An 18,648-nucleotide genomic window follows, 5' to 3' on the forward strand; every position below is an offset into this window, starting at 1 on the left:
AGCCCCTCTTTGCTCTGCCCAGGAACAACCCCCATATTGTGATTTCTGTTGTTCCTTATGTGAAGATTGTTTTTTTATTTCATTAGGGGTTCACAGGACATCTTTTATGCAGCAAGGACCATTTACACAGCAGCAATTATTCCATTTTTATTTCTGGCTGTGTTCACATTAAAGCATCAAGTCATGATCAATGAAAGCATTAAGAGTAGGTTTACTGGTCTCTTGAAACAATTTTGTATCACAGGAACAAAGCATCCACATTTTTAGCCTAGTATTACACTCGAGAGTGAAAAATAATACTGAATTCCATACTTTGAGACTAGAAAGAAAAGCAGATAAAAGCATAAACCCTCAGTTCTGAATAGCCTGTTGAAGTAAAAATAGGTTTGAAAATTTATTTTGAGAATTTCATTTCTTTGTGTGGAATGATTACCTAAACTGATGAACATTCATTTTAAATATCAACATACAAATCTGTTTTGAAAATAACACAATGACAGACTGTGTTAATACAAAATGAATACAGTATTTAACACTGTAAGAAATGCACTGCAATGAAGGTATTGCAAAAGAGGAGCAATAGTCTTAGATTATTTTTAGTTTACCAGGAATAAAAACACCCAAGTATGAAGTGTATCAGATGGTTTATTTTAGTCACAATTTATTTGGCTAACTTCCTGGCAATAGGACAAGATGCATAGGATGTGGGTGAGGTGTAACCAAGGGGTATGTAGATGCAAAGGTGGAGATGGGGTGGGGGAGCAATTCAGAAGACGTATGCGAGGAAGAGAAAATAATTTTATATAGCATTTATGTTTTATGTGGAGAAATTATGTCAAAGTGATTACAAAAGACTGACAACTTAAGCACATTGAACTTGGCTGTTGTCATTCTTCCCAAACTTCATCACACTAGAAATAGCAACAAGAATGAAGTGTATCAGAAGGTTTATGGAGTGTTTTAGTCGCAGTGAATTTGGCTCAACCGGCTTGGGTGAGGTCTAATGTCCTGGCCATAGGACAAGAAGGCTTTGCCACCCCAAAATAACTAAATGGAACCCTATAATCACCAATGCGGAATTTAATAGAGCAAAAAGAAGGTGAGAGAAGTGTTTGTGATGTATGGCTGAGACATGGGGTGTTTTTGCAGTTCTTTAGAAAGCTCGATGAGTGCTTGTTTAAGGGTATTTGTATTGGTTTTAACAGATGCAGCCATTCAAAACGAGCGAGGTACATGAATATAATTATATCGTTATTAATTTCTTTAGATACGCGATTTCATATTATATTCCCTATTAATCCAATTCTAAAAGTATGCTTTTGTTTACTCCGATAACGAGTGTATTCACAGAAAAGGTTAAAACGATCAATTTTCACAAAGTATATAAAAGTACAGTAATATGGTCAGGAGCACATAAAAACATTTCTGAAATAACCACATGTAAGACTTTGATGCTTAAAATGTTTAGGGAGAAATGGAATACTGGTGTGTATTTGTTCTTTAAGATACTGTACCAATACCAGCCATATACAGTACAGTTTACATAATATGTTTATGTTCCTAAATTAATATCGTTTATGACCTTCAGATGCGCTATGCTCCTCTTCTTTTTATGCTCAGCTACTAAAATGTCCCTTTAGTTGTAAAATTCCATATAAATATTCTAAGTGGATTAAAACGTGCACGGTAAAGAGATTAAATTATTAAATCTTTCCACTACCGACCAATGCACCACGAGTGCCCCTGTCGGTCATTTTTGCCAGCCAATCACGTACCGCGGTATGACGTAGATAGTTGCGTGCAGTACGGGTTTGTACTGCGCACTTCGGATGGCTGCATCTGTATGTACTGTAAGCGAGGTAAGCCTCTGATAAGTAGAGGCCAAGTTGCTTAATGAGACAGTTAGGAATGTTGTGACGGCTGCTGAGGAGGCAGCTTCAATCCAGAAAGGATGGCCAGAGAATTGCTCAGTAGCAAATTCAGACTTTTTAATAACTTAATGCAGATGAAATAGAAACCAGTTACTGGACATTATGGGTCAATTGCAACAAACTGAAAGCAGTGTTCTAACTGGAGTTCAACCCCTGGTTAGCACGCAGCTCCATGCTAAACTAATGCATTAACTAAGACCAATTCCAATAAACATGGCTGCTGAATTAAGTCTCCAGCAACCTGTTCTCAATAGCAACAAACCCAAAGTAAGAGCTGCTGCCCCCTAAAGGTTACTGAAGTTGGGGATTAACTTAAACCACCTCTTTATATGGTTTAAACCAGTGGTTCTCAAGCTATGGTACGCGTACCACGCGCCACCAGGTGGTACGCCATATGACCCTGGATCTTTGTTGTGTGCACTGAAAAATCGGGACGGGTTTTCATATTTTCTGTAATACGTGTCGAATACGCAGCCTACGTACTACGATACAGCACGCGCTAATACTTGAGTGGACACGAGAGCTACTATGTAATTCTATACCATTCTATAGGAATGCGTGGCACGAACATAAGTGCCCAATTATATTTAAAAAAAGGTATCTCCAGCAAATAGGGAGGTAGGAGAATGTGCATGATTTTGGAACACCGCCAATCTTGTAAGCACAGGAATGCATAGAAATGCGTTCTACGAACGCTGGCAATCGTGTGAGCACAGGAGAGCATGATAGATAGAAAAATATTTAAGAACTGTTCTAGGTTAATTTGAGAAAAATACACCGAGCATCTCTGTATTTCGCTCCCATGCGCATGAAATAAAAACTTCTTTTATCTTCTGAGACGGTCTCCTGAAATGGAAACGGGGAAAAATGCAAGCTTGCGGATTGCTAAAGCAGGTAAGCCCTACACTATTTTTGAAGAATCTTATTTACCGAAGGCAAAAGAGCTGACACGTACTACATTATGTGTGGAGAAAAAGCTGCTAAACAGCCTGACATGGTGTCAGAATAAATAGGATTCACATCAGAACAAAAGATTTAAAATGAACGTCTCTGGAATTCCCGCACCATGAATGGATTGGGAGGCAAACAACCTGCCCGAGGCTTGGCGCAAATTCAAGCAGCATGTGGAGCTCATGTTTTCGGGTCCGCTCAAAAAGACAGGACAGGAAGAGCAATGCAGTTATCTTCTCCTGTGGGTCGGAGAAAAGGGCAGAGACGTATACAACACATGGACACTCTACAAGGAGGAGGCAAAGGTACTCAAAACCTATTATGACTGTTTTGAAGTGCACGTTAAGTCTAAAACAAATGTTATATTTGCTTGATATAAATTTCACTAGAGAGTACAGGGAGCTAAGGAACCGTTCGAGCAATTTGTAACAAAGCTGCGGCTCCTTGTGAAAGACTGTAATTACTCTGATAGCGAGGAGATGGTAAGGGATTGCATCGTTTTCGGAATACATTCACCGAGAGTGAGAGAAAAGCTGTTGAATGTTGGTTCTGAATTGACGCTAGACAGGGCCATAGACATCGTCAGGTCTCACGACTTAGCGCAAACTCAGCTGAGAACGATGGGCAGCAGCGCGAGCAGCCCACGCGAGAGCGCAGTACTCGCAGTTCAGCGGCAGGCGCCGAAACAGGCAGTTCGCGGAGTGCGCCGTGTCATGGCTGAGAAACCCGCCCGAACTAGAGACGCTAGACCAGAGTGGAGAATAAAGAGCCAAAAAGAGTGTGGCTACTGCGGAAATAAGGCTCATGGCGATCAGGACGTTTGCCCGGCAAAAGACAAGCAGTGCCTAAAATGTGGAAAATTTAACCACTTTGCAAAAGTGTGCCGCTCCAGACGAGGGAAAGGAGTGCACTCTGTGGCAGAGAATAAAGCAAGTGGTGAATCCGAAAACGTTGAGCTGTACATCGATTCAGTGTCACCCGAAAAGCAGACCTCTGACATTGAACAGATTTCTGTAGACATTAAAATAAACGCACAAAAGGTTATAAAGTTTAAGTTAGATACAGGTGCTCAAGTTAACGTCATTCCTCTGCATGAATATGACAAGTTTAAAAGTGACGTTGTGCTACAGCCCACATCTCGCAGACTGTCAGGGTATGGCGCCGAGCAACTTGCTGTAAAAGGCACATGCACCCTGAAATGCAAGTACAAGGACAGAGAAATGTGTCTGGACTTTTATATTGTAGACACTCATGCACCTCCAGTACTTGGACTAAAAGCATGTTTAGACATGGACCTTATTAAACTGGTCTTATCTGTGACCACCCCCCCCCCTCCTACTGAGACAAAGCCAATCTTACAAGATTTTGCAGATGTCTTTACAGGAATTGGGCTTTTTGCAGGTGAATGCACTATCCACCTCAAACCAAATGCAGCTCCTGTAGTATACCCACTGAGACGCATACCTCTTGCACTGCGGAGCCGTCTTAAGGAGGAGTTGCACAACATGGAGAAGTCCGGCATCATTGCCAGACTCACAGAGCCAACGGAATGGGTTAATGCACTTGTGGTGGTGGAGAAACCTTGCATGGGTAAACTCCGAGTATGCCTTGATCAGATTCCTACGCTTGTCCTTTGGGGTAATTTCAGCTCAAGACGAGTTTCAGCAGAAAATCGATGAGACATATGAAGGCCTCGAAGGCGTTACAGCAATTGTTGATGACATCTTGGTCTACAGGAGAACCAAGGAGAAACACGACAGGAACCTTCACACTATGCTACTACGGTCCCGAGAGCGAGGAGTCCGGCTCAACCCAGAGAAAAGCACGATCTGCGCCACTGAAGTCAGCTACTTTGGACATCTCCTCACCGTGGAGGGGATCAAGCCAGATCCAGCTAAAATGTGAAGGACATGGAACCTCCCAAAGACAAAGGAGAGCTTGAAACAATACTAGGCATGGCAAACTACTTAGCAAAATTTGCCCCTAGCCTGTCTGACATCAACGCCCCGCTGCGTCACCTCCTAAAAGAGTCCAGTGAGTTTGTTTGGGATGTGCAGCAGGAAAAGGCTTTCCAGAAGATGAAGCATCTTATCACAAGGGAACCAGGTCCAGTTCTGGCATACTCTGACCCCAGCAAAGAGCTCCGACTTCAAGTGGATGCATCACAGCATGGCTTGGGTGCTGTTCTGCTACAAGAAGGCAAGCCCATTAGTTATGCATCTAAATCCCTCACAGAAAGTCGTCACGTTGTTGTGGAAAGTGATCACAAACCACTGGAATCCATCATGAGGAAACCATTAGCAGCTGCACCCCCTAGACTACAGAGGATGATACTACAGCTCCAGAGGTATGACCTCACAATCCTCCATCGCCCAGGGAAGAGCATTCCTGTCGCAGACACGCTCTCCAGGAAGTCACTATCCTGCCAGGACGTTAGCCTCAGTGAAGGAATGAATGTGCAAGTGCACACAGTGTGCAGCAGTCTACCAGTGAGTGACACAAAACTGAATGAAATACGTGCAGAAACTACAAAAGATGCACAGCTCGCAAAGCTCAGAAAAACTATACAGGAAGGATGGCCTGAGGAGAGGAGAAGGTGTCCCCAGAACATTATGGAATTTTGGAATCACAGAGATGAACTGTCACAGATGAATGGCATCCTTTTCAAAGGAGAAAAAATCATTATTCCTGCCTCACTCAGAGCAGAGATGTTGTCATGCATTCACACAGGGCATATGGGTATGGAGAAGTGTAAACAGAGAGCCCGTGACATCATGTTTTGGCCTGGGATGTGTAAACAAATTGAAGAAATGATTGGAAAATGTTCCATTTGTCTTGAATACCGTCCAGCACAGGTAAAAGAGCCCATGATCAGCCACAGGATACCACACAGGCCATGGCAAGTTATAGCAACCTACCTCTTCACTTGGGACAATAAAGAGTACATGGTTACTGTTGATTACTATAGCAGGTACTTTGAGCTCGACAGACTTTACAGTACCACGTCCACAGCTGTAATACATAAGCTGAAAGCAGCTTTTGCCAGACATGACATCCCAAAGTCTGTGATATCCGACAATGGTCCCCAATACACATCTGCCAATTTTGAAACTTCTGCTAGTGCATGGGGATTCACCCACATTACAAGCCCACATTATCCTCAAGGTAATGGCTTTGCAGAGAAATATATGCAAATTGCAAAAGCCCTGATGGAAAAGACCAGAGCTGACAAAAGAGACCCTTACCTCAGTCTCTTAGAGTACCGGAACACCCCAATTGACAACTTCAAATCCCCAGCACAACTATTGATGAGCCGTCGTCTGCGTTCAATACTCCCAAGCACCAACCAGCCCCAGCCCCAGACCATCCGCTACAAGGATGTACCTGCGAGGAGGACACAGAGGCAGCGGCACCAGCAAAGGTATTACAACAGGTCAACCAAACCACTCTCTCTACTGCAGGAAGGAGACATTATCCGCATCCAGGAAACTGACCAATGGAAGCCAGCAGTCGTCATTCAGCCAGCCAAAACTGAGAGATCATATTATGTGCGTACTGCAGAAGGTCGGGTATACAGAAGAAACCGTTGCCATCTGCTCAGCGCAAAAGAAATACACAATGCGCACACTGACACAAGCTCTGACTGTGATGAGCAGTGCAACCCCCAGTACACAGACGCTGAACCACTCATCCCAGAAATGCCAGAGACAGATTCACACTCCGCCTATTACCACACTAAATCCGGACACATGGTGAAGCCCAGAACCGTACTGGACCTATAAATGTAAAGGGTGTAGGCGGATCGCTGCCCTAATCATAATAACAAAAAATTGTAATGCAAACGTACTGATATATTATGAAAAGTTTTGGTGGTTGTTGTTGAAAGGTTTTAAGTCATTACATAGGAGTTGAAATATACTGATGTCAGCAAGTAGCTGAGTGATAGCCATGTTAAATTATTGTAAAGAGTTGTTTGTTTTTATAGCGTTAAGATCCTGATGTTAAGTGAAGAGTGCAGTAAGCATTGCTTAACCAAATTTTTGCAAAGAAGCTCATTAGGACTACAAGAGGTAGTTATTCTTGTGTTAGTCATTAACTCAATTTCAAAGAAGGGGGATGTAATATTTGTGTACGTCAGCAGTGAAACTGCATGTTGATTGGTGGAGGGCTGAGCGGGAATAACGGTTACTCAGGGTCACGGGTCATAGTGAATGTAGGAGCTAACGGGTTACAGGTGAAATAAAGAGTTTGTTCAAGTGTCACATCGTCGTCCTGGGTTGTTAATTTCTACACTATACGTGTACGAGAAACAAGACAACCTGCTGCCCCCTCCGAAAGCCACAGCCACTCATAGAATTATTGATATGGTGGATTATATCAAAAGTACGCTGATAGAGTGCGTTAAGATGAGCAGATGCTTTTCACTGCAATTAGATGAGTCTGTAGATGTCGTCGTTTTTTCCCCCAATTTGCTCGTTTACGTTCGATACGAGTTTTAGGGTACGTCCCATGAGGACTTTCTGTTCTGTAAGCCGCTACCAACAGGAACTACAGGAGAGCATATATTTCAACTTCTGAATGAATTTATCGAAGAGAATGGCATTGACTGGATAAAATGCGTCAGAGTTTGTACAGACAGTGCTAGAGCAATGAGAAGCCGACACAGCGGTGTAGTTGCACGAATTAGAGAGGTTTCTCCAGAAATTAATGGACGCATTGCAACATCCACCGCGAGACCTTTGCCATCAAGAAAATGGCTGACGATTTAAAATCTGTTAGACTCTGTTGTGAATTGTATCAAGGCTCAAAAAACAAATTCACATCTGCTTTGCTCGACCAAACAGGTTCACCACTCTCACTGAAATAGTGCTTTTTTATTGTTTATTTTTAATTGTTGTTTGTTCCTGTTTTTTTTTTTCGCTTTGAGAAGCCACCTTTAAAAGTGCTATATCAAATAAAGTTTATTACTATAATATTTATTATACTGTATGTGTATGTGAGTGTACAGTATGTGCGCACGCGCGCTCATGTTGGTCATTGAGAATTTCTGGGGTTCCTATGAGAAGATGATTTTGTAGGTGGTACTGTACTTGGATGCTTTGGTTTGATCAGGGGTGGTACTTGGTCCAAACAGTTTGAGAATAACTGGTTTAAACAACAAAGGAGCATACTAAGCGGAACATTGGATCACTTTAAAATGTTCCTGGTAATAATATCATCTGAACAAATGAACTTATGCATTTGTTGCTTGAAAATAATTTAATATTTAACTAAAATTGCTTTTCAGTTTTCATTTTGGTTTTCACAATTATTCATAATGAAGTTTACTCATACATGTTGATGAATAAAAGTGTAATTTATTAATAATGAAGATTAATGTCTATCTTTATTATCGCTATACAGCTAATGCATGTAGTGTCTTTAGTATGCGGGAAAGCAGGAATATCAAGGAATCATGGATACAGTTGTGTTGGCAAATGTAAGGATACGTTAAAGAGGAAATTTGTATCTTTTTAAAATTAATTATTTGTGACAGTTCTTTGGAACAGTGTCTTTGGTCCAATAATAACAGTGGTTAAACAGTAGGAGTGTGCCGAATGTCACAGCGACAGAACAGGAGGCTCATACAGTCAAAATATTGGACTATCGCATGTGGCACAGTGATTGGTGCTGGCTCTTAATGGACTGGTATGCAGAGCAAATGAGAGGCGAACAAAACGCTGTTTTAAAATTCAAAGGCTTACAACGTCAGTGAAACAGCACTGAACTGAAATGACCATTTAGCTATTCTCTTCACTCTAGAATGTCCGTTTCACTCCCCCCCATGCTCTGTAAGTTTTACCAGCTGGCGACCAGTTGACCAGACTAGGTTTGTGAATTGTGTTCTGTTCTCTTTAATAGGTCAGCAATGGTGCAGGATGGTTCTAGCAGCCTTGCATCAAAAAGCAGGGATAGCAACTCTGCAAGTGGATGAAGGAAGAAAATAACATCCTGAGCTGTGATGGATACATTGGATTTTCACATCTTAACTGTGACAAGACTGAAGTCATGCTTATTGGCACCCCCCATCAACTTCGTAAAGCCAATCCTGTAACCCTATCTGTAGATGGTTCTGTACTTGAGCTTTAGGTTAAATTTAAAAACCTTGGGGTAATATTAGATTCTGGCTTAACATTCGACCCACATGTGCAGCATATTGTCAGAACCTTTAAAGGTGCTATATCAAATAAAGTTTATTATTACTATTGGTCACAGGATCCTGATATCACAGCAATGAAGATGAAGGACAAGATGGCTATATCAAAATAAATAAACATTTAGATTAGAGGAGGGGTAAAAACAATGAAAACATTTCCAGGTGGTCCAGTAGGAACTGGGGGTGCAAGGTGTAACTCCAGCGTAACTAAATACTAGAATAGTATTTAGAGCCTGCTGGAATTAGAGATAAAAAGAGTGGTTTGAGGATTTTGAGATCTGAATAATATGGAATTGGACAGGGTTGGAAGCCAGGGCTAGTTCTTAAACTTCTGAAAATGGAAGTATGAAAGAAAATCAGCAACACTGTTGAAAAGCACTGCAAAAATTAGAACTTGATTTATAAGAGAAAGCCGTTTAAGACAATGGATGAATTTCATGATAAGCTGAGAAGATGATCTCATCAATGGATTAGAACTGATTTTTTTTCAACTGTGGCCCCCAGAAGAAGCAGCTACAACATTTGGAAACAGTTTGAAAAGCAGATGAATGCTTAGAAAGAGAGATGTAGGCAAACTCAGATGGATAAGGTACTGTGAACCACTGGCCTCAATGTTAGCCTCCAAAGCCAATGAAAGTCACTGCATCTGTAAAAAACCGGAGAGTCTATGGAGAGAACGAAACACATAATAAGGAGATAATCCTTACAATCTTTTAGAAATGAATGCTTCAGCTGAAGTTTTTCTTCATGACACTGAAGATGCAAATTTGAGAAGATATGAAATAAAAGACGGGGACGGGGCTATTCTGCCACTCTAGGCGAAACACAATTGTGCCGCCCGTTCCCACTACTCCGGCCTCGGGCCCGGGGTAGTCTTTTATTTGCATTGGGACGCGCGTCTCATTTCATCGTGTTTAACAAACACCACCACAAAACCATTACAGAACACCTTATATCAATCGAAAATAGTCAACTGGAGCTTCACAAAACTGTTTTCAGAACTGAAAAGCACCACGGCAATCGATTGCAATAAAATGTTTTTATCGGAAGACACACTTCAGCACATGTGTATCAATAAGTAATCAATAAGCCAGCGAAACATGACCGCAAAAACCAGCAAAAAAAAAATATATCCCATGTTTGTACCTTCTTTGGAGCCTCCGTAAGCCTCTGTAAGAGCAGCTGTATATCCACAAAAGGCTAGCCTGACTCATCTAAAGTCCTGGAGGAAACTGAAATTTATTGGCTATTGCAATCGAATTTTGAATCTGCCCGGCTCAAAAAAGCTGATCTAATTGGTCAAAATTGCTGTCAATTTTCAGCCAACCTCTCGTGTCCATAATATCAATCACCAACTCGCAAAGTTTCTTGATCAGAATGTCCGTCATGCTGGCTCTTGTAGAATCTGTAAGCTCTGAATTCCTAGAAATGCTCTCTAATCTTCACGCTGCTTTTCTGTGTTGTAACAAAGTGCACGATCATTGTCGTCTGTCAGATTCTACTCTCGTCAGGCGTGCAATCTAAAATTATTGAGCATCGTAAGAGTTTTGTGCTTAATCTGGAATGCTACAGTAGCATTGCTATGATTTTATTTTGAATTCCTTTACCCAAGTAGTGAACATGCGTTTCTTTAGAAGTTATTTTCCTAATGTGTTCAGCCATAACATTATCAAAAAGGCCAATCGTCTCTATAAGTTTCAGGAAATTGCCATTATCATGCTCAATCAGTCTGTCTGTGCTACCACGGAATGCTATATTTTGCATGGCCATTACTCTTACAAGGCTTACCAAACATCACAACACTTGTTGCCAATGCATTGTCTCAGCTAATACTTTCTATTGATTTTCCGCATCTACAGTGTTTTGAGACGCCAACCTTGTGTCAGCTCTTTCCATTTATGAAAGCATTCTATATGCTCATTTGACTTTTCATAGGCGCTCAAGATTTTCCCAGTCTTTGACACCGTCTTTTGCAATAGCTGATTTTCTCTCACTTTCACCAAAAAGTTTACAACAAACGCAAAATGTAACATCCTTGCTAACTGAATAAATGAGCCATGGCCTCACCAGTTTCTCCCCATTTACTAAAGTCCAACTACTGTATAATGACACATGGAACATTTTCTGTGCCTACTGTCCCAGGGAAAATCGATTCTTTTGACTTGATGCGGTCCCCTCTGTATCAAAATGTCTCGAAGTCCTTGGTTACTTGTTGTCGACCACTTACTGGGATCATTCAGATTTTCCTCAGCTTGTAATGTTAGCGGCTGGTGAGTCTCTGTTTTGGTTGAGACGCAGTTGCCGCTAATGCTATCCTTGGAAGCAGAACCCTCTACATCCACAGTTGCTTGTAACAGAGCTAACTGAGTCTGATTCTGAGGCAATGTATTTTAAGAATGAGTCTTTCTGTTTTTGGTGTGCCTGCTCTTTTGACAGTCTTCTCTTTTTGTATTCGCAGCCGGACAGCTTTGGTCGTTTTGACATGCTGCACTTCGCTGTCCACACGAGAAATCTCTCCAGTTGATCGAAATTGGCACCAGTGCCACAGGCTCGGGGGTGGGTGGCCCAAGTTAGGACTGATACATTCCTCGGTCATTTAGAGTGATTAGAGAGAGCTTGTAGGATAACGTTCTCTGCGGTCAAGTTTCCAATAGGTCGCAGAATACTTTAAAATGGTACAGTAGCGAACGGCCGACATACAGGTTGTGCGAGGCGGTCGCAGCTTGGTGACGACACAGCCCTCCCCTGCACATACAGTAGCAGGGAAGTTGGGCACCTGGGCTAATGGAGGTCTCCTTTAGCTTAGCCGGCAAGTTCCCTGTTGAGCTACACTGGAGACCCGGGTTCAAGCCCATGCGGTGAGGGACGAACTGGGGCAGGAGCACAAGCCCAAGAACCCAAGTCTGTTGCAGTACATTTGGCCGCCCTTGCTCAAATGCTGCTCTAGGCAATTGCCTCGTTCTCCTATATGGACGAGCCGGCCCTGGTTGTGGGGTATAATTAGCATAGCATAGTTGAGGTGACAAAGCAGGAACAGAAGTGCCTTTTGCAGAAAACTGACAGGAAGGTGGAAATATACAGCTGAATGTAGTCAAGCTTCTCATGAGGCACGAAGTATAAGATCTTTGCAACTGAGAAAGATTCTGAAGATGCAGAAGAGCTGGCATGATAATTTCATCCTGGGGTTTAACAAGTATAGTAAGTGTGACAATTGCATTGTGAAGGAAAGTGCTGAATTCCTGGTGTGGCTGAATAGAGATAAACAGATACAGACTGAGAAAGAATGTTGAATGAAGAAACAAACATGGGAAGAAGGTCGAATTAATGGACCCGGGGTAGTAGTAGTGGCACCAGGGGTCTTACTGTCTTGCTGTGTGCTGAGTGAATGTATTGCCAAATGCAGAAGCATGGTGAAAGACAACAGTGTGCTTGATAAGAACTTCAGAGTAAAAGACCTTTCCTTGGTGCCAAGCTTATGGAGAAGCCAGGGGAAAGAATCATATTTCTTATCTTCTGTTCTCTTGTTTTCTCTTCCTTGCTTGCTGTTTGGAGCATGATCCACATACAGTATAGACAAATACTGCATCAGGTGGATGAGATACGTAGCGTATTTTCTCTTTTATTCTGTCTTTGGTTTCTTGTTTTTTCAGTCCACATATGGAATGAATGCAGCAAATGGTAGGGAAATGCACAGCCGTAGCATAATACATCCTGGAAAGATTTCAATATAAACTTCATCATAAAATATAAAGAGATATAAATATAATATATATAATATTTATTTTATCTTAATGTATATTAATCAAATATCATAATTCCTGTAAATAAAATGCATTTTCTTTATTTTTTATTCTTTATTTTTCTTTTCATTACTATAAGTAAATGTTTAAAATGTGTAGGCTAATAACACTTCAATACACAAATTCTATCTTAAAAACCCTTTTGTGACTTGAACTATTGTTACAGCATTTGGATTAGATTCCCTAAACATACGTATTTCCCATTCTTTTTCAAGATATTCCATTACCTATTGGCTTTATCATGCCATACTGTATCCTGTATACAAACAATCACAAAGCATTCTAAACAATATTTTCATGCACCATATTAGTAAGTTTGTCATTACTCTCACCTCCACCATTTTTGCCGCATAAGTACGGAAACCTCCAGACATTGCCTAGTCCAATAGCATACCCCACACAGGACAGCAGGAAGTCAAATCTGCCCTTCCAGGTGCCCCGGTCAGGGAGTCCTTGGTTGGCATTGTTGGAAGGTATGGGATGCAGTGCCTCAAATGGTATGGCCTGCTTGACTTCAGTGGGAGAACTGATTTCCACAGTGCTCTGCCCAGTCTTTCCCATGGCAACGTGTTTTGCCTGTCACCTAGGTTGTGTCTGCACTGCCGGAAATGAACAATACTCCTAGAGTTCTCAGGGCCGTTTTCCAAACCCCCACATTCACTGTTTGTCCTTCAGGCTTCGGCTGTCACATCAAACGTAGGCATGAGCTGCAAAGGCACAGAAACATTCTGTCAAATCCCAAGAGTCTGTATAATATATGTCTGGATTTAATACCTACAGACAGTTTAAATGCAATAAATGACGTACAAAGGATTTGATTTAAAAACGGGACTGTCATTTCTAATCCTGTTCACTCTGCATTATGAATACATCTTTGAACTGTGTAAGCTTTAAAAACGTTTTAAGGATGTCATCAGTAGAAACGTACTGTAGGTACTATACAGAAACCTCATTTGATCATATCAGGAAAGACAAAATTAGACCTGAATAAAATTAGTTTTAAACCATAATTATATAGAATGTGTAGTTTTTCGGAAGGATGCTCCAAAGAAATTGTGTCTGTTTCTTAAAATTCATCAGTTACATAGTTCAGTGTATCATTCTCAACTGGATGGTCTCATTGAGCATTTTAACAAAACTTTAAATGTTTTTAAACTCCCGAAGACAATACACAGAGACAGAAGAATTAGGGACTGGCACCCCCCCCATACAGGATTTTCATCATTAGGGAAGTACTGCCTGCTTCCAGATGGTTCTTTAAGCTCCTAAATGCACAACATCTGCAGTGTGCATCATGGTTTTAAAATAATCTATTTTTAGAGAACACATGGCTGATCCCGGGAAGACTCTAATTCTCAAGAATACTTCTTTGAGCAGTCAGTTAACTATGGACATCACATGGAGCTGATGCAGCTTAGTGTTCATTGAAACCTTAGAGAAATTGAGCTGGAGAATGTGGGAACTCATCCTACAGACAGAAAAGGCCAAACTACCAAACTTTGGCTACTGCGAGGAAGGGAACCAGTTTTACAAAATAAATAAATCTATTTATTGTTCCTTAATCTCTGCCATGGGCTAATTTTCACAAGTACTTTAACAAGTCTCGCAACACAGGTTCCATCGCCACCTACAGTAAATTGCTCTAATAATACAGTAATACACAGGATTCATAACATACTGTACCATCTATAAGAATAACGCTGAACTTTTTAGTTGAACTAAATTGCTTAATTGTCAAATAATGTATTTTCTTAGCATCATTAATACAGTATGCAAAAATTACATTCAGTGTCACAGCAAACATACTGTAAGTACAGCACATTTGTGACAGAAAAGATATGATGTCCTACTTAACATTCTGCACTGGATATAACAGGATTGAATCAGTCACACTGCACTTATTTCATGAAAGATTGCTCATTAAAATTTAGAAGGAGCTAATCCTATTAGAAACTAAAAAAAATCTATTGGGAGGCAATACTGTAATTGAGGGTCTTCAAAGTTTTGAAACTCTGAACACCATTCAGTTTTTAGATCTTTTTTTTTATTTTGGTTTCAACAAAGAACATTAGAACAAAGACAAGATAAGCAAAAATGAACTCTATTCATGATACTACTTTTATCTATTTCTTTCTATTTTATATATAGTTATCGGCATGAATAATTTATTTTTAAAAAAGAATGACTGCTAAGGTCTCGTGATTAATCATACTTATTTCTCATGTTTCTTACAGTTTCTTTACATTTTTTATTTAACCTCCTCATCCCTCGTCTGAAAATCAAAGAACTTACTTCTCAAGAAATGTCAATATTTTTATTGGACTAATTTTTCCCAGTGATGCAGTGGATAAAAGGATTTAAGCAAAAGTACAGTATATTGGCTTTTTTAGCACCGGCAAGCGTGAGTGTTACACAAACAGCAGGATTTGTGAGTAAACTACAATAAATGTAAAGAGGCTTTTAGATTTTTAAAACTATCCATAGGTCTTCAATAGTTTTTCTTGCTATAGGTATACCTAAGAATATTTTCCAGGTTTTGTATGGCTGTAGCTTACAAGTATTTATTATACAATATTCTTAACATTATCCAGCATGGTGGAATAATTGCATCTGGTGCATAAAAAGGTAATTGAACCTTAAATATACTTTTATGGTAGTGGATCTGTAGCCATTACAGGACTGGTACTGTATATGTAAAATTGATGTTTTAAATAATTGTTTTCTCTATTACAAGTTGATTCTTATTAAGTTTAAGATGTATTTCTTTAGGTTCTTTGTTAATCTTGAAGCATGTTATTTTGCAACTTCAAACTAAAATGATTAACTTTAAGATTGAGTATTATCAGGTTCCTTTAAAAAAAACATGCAAAAATTGTCAACAATTGGTTTGAATGTAACACTTCAATGGTGGCTCCAGGCAAAGAATACCCCTTACCCTCTCTATCACGGATGCACTCAAGATATACCCAGCCCCTACCAAAGTACAGTACTGTATGTTTTGAGAGCACTATACAGTATGTGACTACCATGATTTCAGATACGGCTGTTGTGACAATCCTGCAGAGCTTAGTTGTTCCACCTCATCCACAACTCTGAAATTGCTATAAATTTCCAGCCATTATGTCTTTTGCATGCAAAATATTGCAAATTGAAAATATTCTACAAGGTCCAGTGAAGGCTGAGATAAAATTGCACTTGAAGAAATGCTTATGGGAAGAAGTATATGATACGATTTTGCTAGAGCTAACCCAATGACAGCATGGTCAGAAGCTTTCTTTTAAGCAAAGCCCATATAATTAAACATTACTCTTTTACACTTGCCAATAAAACGTTACTTATTTAGTATAATCTAATTTATTGATTGAGTATGGGTTAAAAATGATGGGGTGTTATGCAATTATAGGGGCTTACGGTGATTAAACCTATGTCCAGTGTGTAGTAATGTTGGTTGATGTCATTTATGTAATATTATTTTATATCTATTTCTATACTTACTGTTTGTTATATAATGTAAAATTACATATTTTGAATGCAATCTTTGTGTGTGCTGTTTGCATGTTTTTTGTAAGTTTCTCTGTGTGTGTTAAACATACAGTAGCTGTCTGAATAAAACAATCTGAGGAATCAGACAATAAAGTATTATCGAATGATATAAATAATTCCTCATTTTGTTAAGTCTACATTGAGGGACACAAACATGTCTGAAGACATAAGTTCCTGCAGTGCATGTGACAGATCTTTGGATATCTTAAAATACTCTTAATGTAAGCAGTTTGAAAACCCTGCTCAAGTAGCTGGAATTTAGAACTGGATTCTTAGAACAAATAAGAGACATACAGTGAAGGTCCCATGGTCACCACCACCTCTAAGAACATTAAACAATGAACCACTGGTATTGTAAGATCACAACACCAATTTTCTGGAATGATAACTGACTTTACGGCTGTCTATTGTCTTTATCTATCCCGCACTTTAATGAGAGACAAATATTATCTTAATATGTTGAACTAAGATGAGTCATAAAACAAACTAATGTTGTCCTCGTGTGTCCAGCTGCTTCATAGTGTACCTTCTTTCTTAAACAATAGTACAAATAGACCAGCCTGAAGTAAATTTTTAGGTGGCATAAACAACAGAAAGATGAGATATTCCATGACCATTGAGGGTCTGTATTCAAAATTTTTAGGGATTTAATCATCTTAGTGTTTTGAATTTGGGGCCTTTTCTGACTCCAATCATTTTAAAAACTTTATTCCAAATACATAATGATAAGTCATTGTATTCATACTGTATGTGGTATTTGTGCTATTTAACGCCATATACTATTCATAAGACTCACCTTGGCTTAAAAAAAATGTACTATATAAAGCTCTTGCCATTTATCTCAAATACCATTCTTTTACCACATTTTAAAATTTCACCGAATCCCACAGACCATACAAAATGTTGTTTCTTTGTAAAAAGGTATTTACAATTATAAATTACAAATACAATTATTATTTAAAATTATTTGTCTCATTAAGGGTTATTTTGTAATCTCAAAGAAAAATATTTTGCTTGTCTACTCATTTTTCAAGTTTAAAAGTATTGGCAATTACTAATACATTATTTTATTTACTGCTCTGCAATATACAGTATCCATTGTTCCTCATATACAGTACCATGTGCTTTTTAAGCAGATTATAAAAGTATGTATGCTGTCAGGTTGTAGTAGTTTTTAAGATGCTTGTTTTTATGTTGTTCATCTGAAAAAAGGAGAAAGACACAGTACAGTACCTGAATGTTTGTAGTTTTTGACTTCTTTGGAACAGGTGAAAGTAGGATTTTCTTCCTCCCGTGCAGCATGAAGATCACTGGAATTCCTCTGTTTGGGTGATGTTCAACGGTCCCAAACCTCTTATCCGCACGACAGGCAGAGGAAACACTGAAAAACATTAAAGCTGGAAAGTTTTTAGCAAGGGAAGATCCTTCCCATAGGCTGTGTTGTTGATTTTGAGCAACAAATAATAAGCTTTGAGTTCTTGTCTAATTAGATTATTGCTCACCCTCACTGAAGTCCCAGTGCATGAAAGGAAATCAATCTGCCAATTTGAGGAGGAGTGTAACACTAGCAGTATTTCAGTACAATGCACCCCACAGGCAAATACACATACACAATCAAGCACACACACTGAGGAACACAGGATTCTGTGGATACCCATGTTCACAATAGCAGGGAAACAAAATAAACTTTAAAGAATACTCCTCTGTGCTTGTGCCACAGGGGTTTGGTGCCAATACCCACTGGGTGTACAATAAAACATTCACTGATTTTTGAGGCCTCTTGTGCCAGTTGCCATGGGATATTCCCATTAAGGACAGCTTAATTCATGATTTGAAAAGCCTTGTTGTGGTTGCAAAAGACTTTAGTAAAGAGGCCGATAAACAGTTTGGATTCAAATAAGGAGGGCATTAGTAGTCAGACAATGGTTTTGCAAAGCGAAGGAAAACAGGAAATGCTACCTTTAAGCATATAGTGTCTGAAAAGGGACTGAAGGGAGAATATTGAGAATATCTGAAACTGTAAAGACAAAGGCAACATTTCAGTTCTGGCTAACCAGGATATTATGGAAATCAGAAACCTTCAAAATCACATCTCTGCAGACCACAAAGAAAACATAACCAATTCATGGTGAAAGGATATAAACAAAATCTACATGAAACTCATATAAGTAATTAAAACCAAATTTTGTTGATGGTTTACTTTTGTTTAATAGTAAAAGAACGTCAA

At 39.6% G+C, this 18,648-nt stretch overlaps 1 protein-coding gene across 4 annotated transcripts in view; it reads right to left on the bottom strand.

Annotated features, from left to right (window-relative positions):
* The window catches only part of LOC148654568 (sodium- and chloride-dependent GABA transporter 1-like), a 36,005-nt gene extending 17,962 nt beyond the window's left edge, over positions 1–18,043 (bottom strand). Inside the window, exons 1-3 of one of the 4 annotated variants that reach the window (XM_088646988.1) lie at positions 17,924–18,043; positions 17,655–17,802; positions 13,211–13,585 (exon numbers count right to left, since the gene is read on the bottom strand). In XM_088646988.1, the coding sequence (XP_088503114.1) occupies positions 13,211–13,439 (229 nt within the window). In that variant the 5' untranslated portion in view covers positions 13,440–13,585; positions 17,655–17,802; positions 17,924–18,043. Of the gene's footprint in view, positions 1–13,210; positions 13,586–17,654 lie in introns of all 4 variants that reach the window. The other 3 variants (XM_088646987.1, XM_088646989.1, XM_088646986.1) reach the window with 3 other exon arrangements.
* Positions 18,044–18,648: the final 605 nt, after the last annotated feature.

This window comes from Lepisosteus platostomus, chromosome 9 (assembly GCF_059453375.1).
Source record: "Lepisosteus platostomus isolate fLepPlt1 chromosome 9, fLepPlt1.hap1, whole genome shotgun sequence".
NCBI classification, from domain to species: Eukaryota; Metazoa; Chordata; class Actinopteri; order Semionotiformes; family Lepisosteidae; genus Lepisosteus; species Lepisosteus platostomus.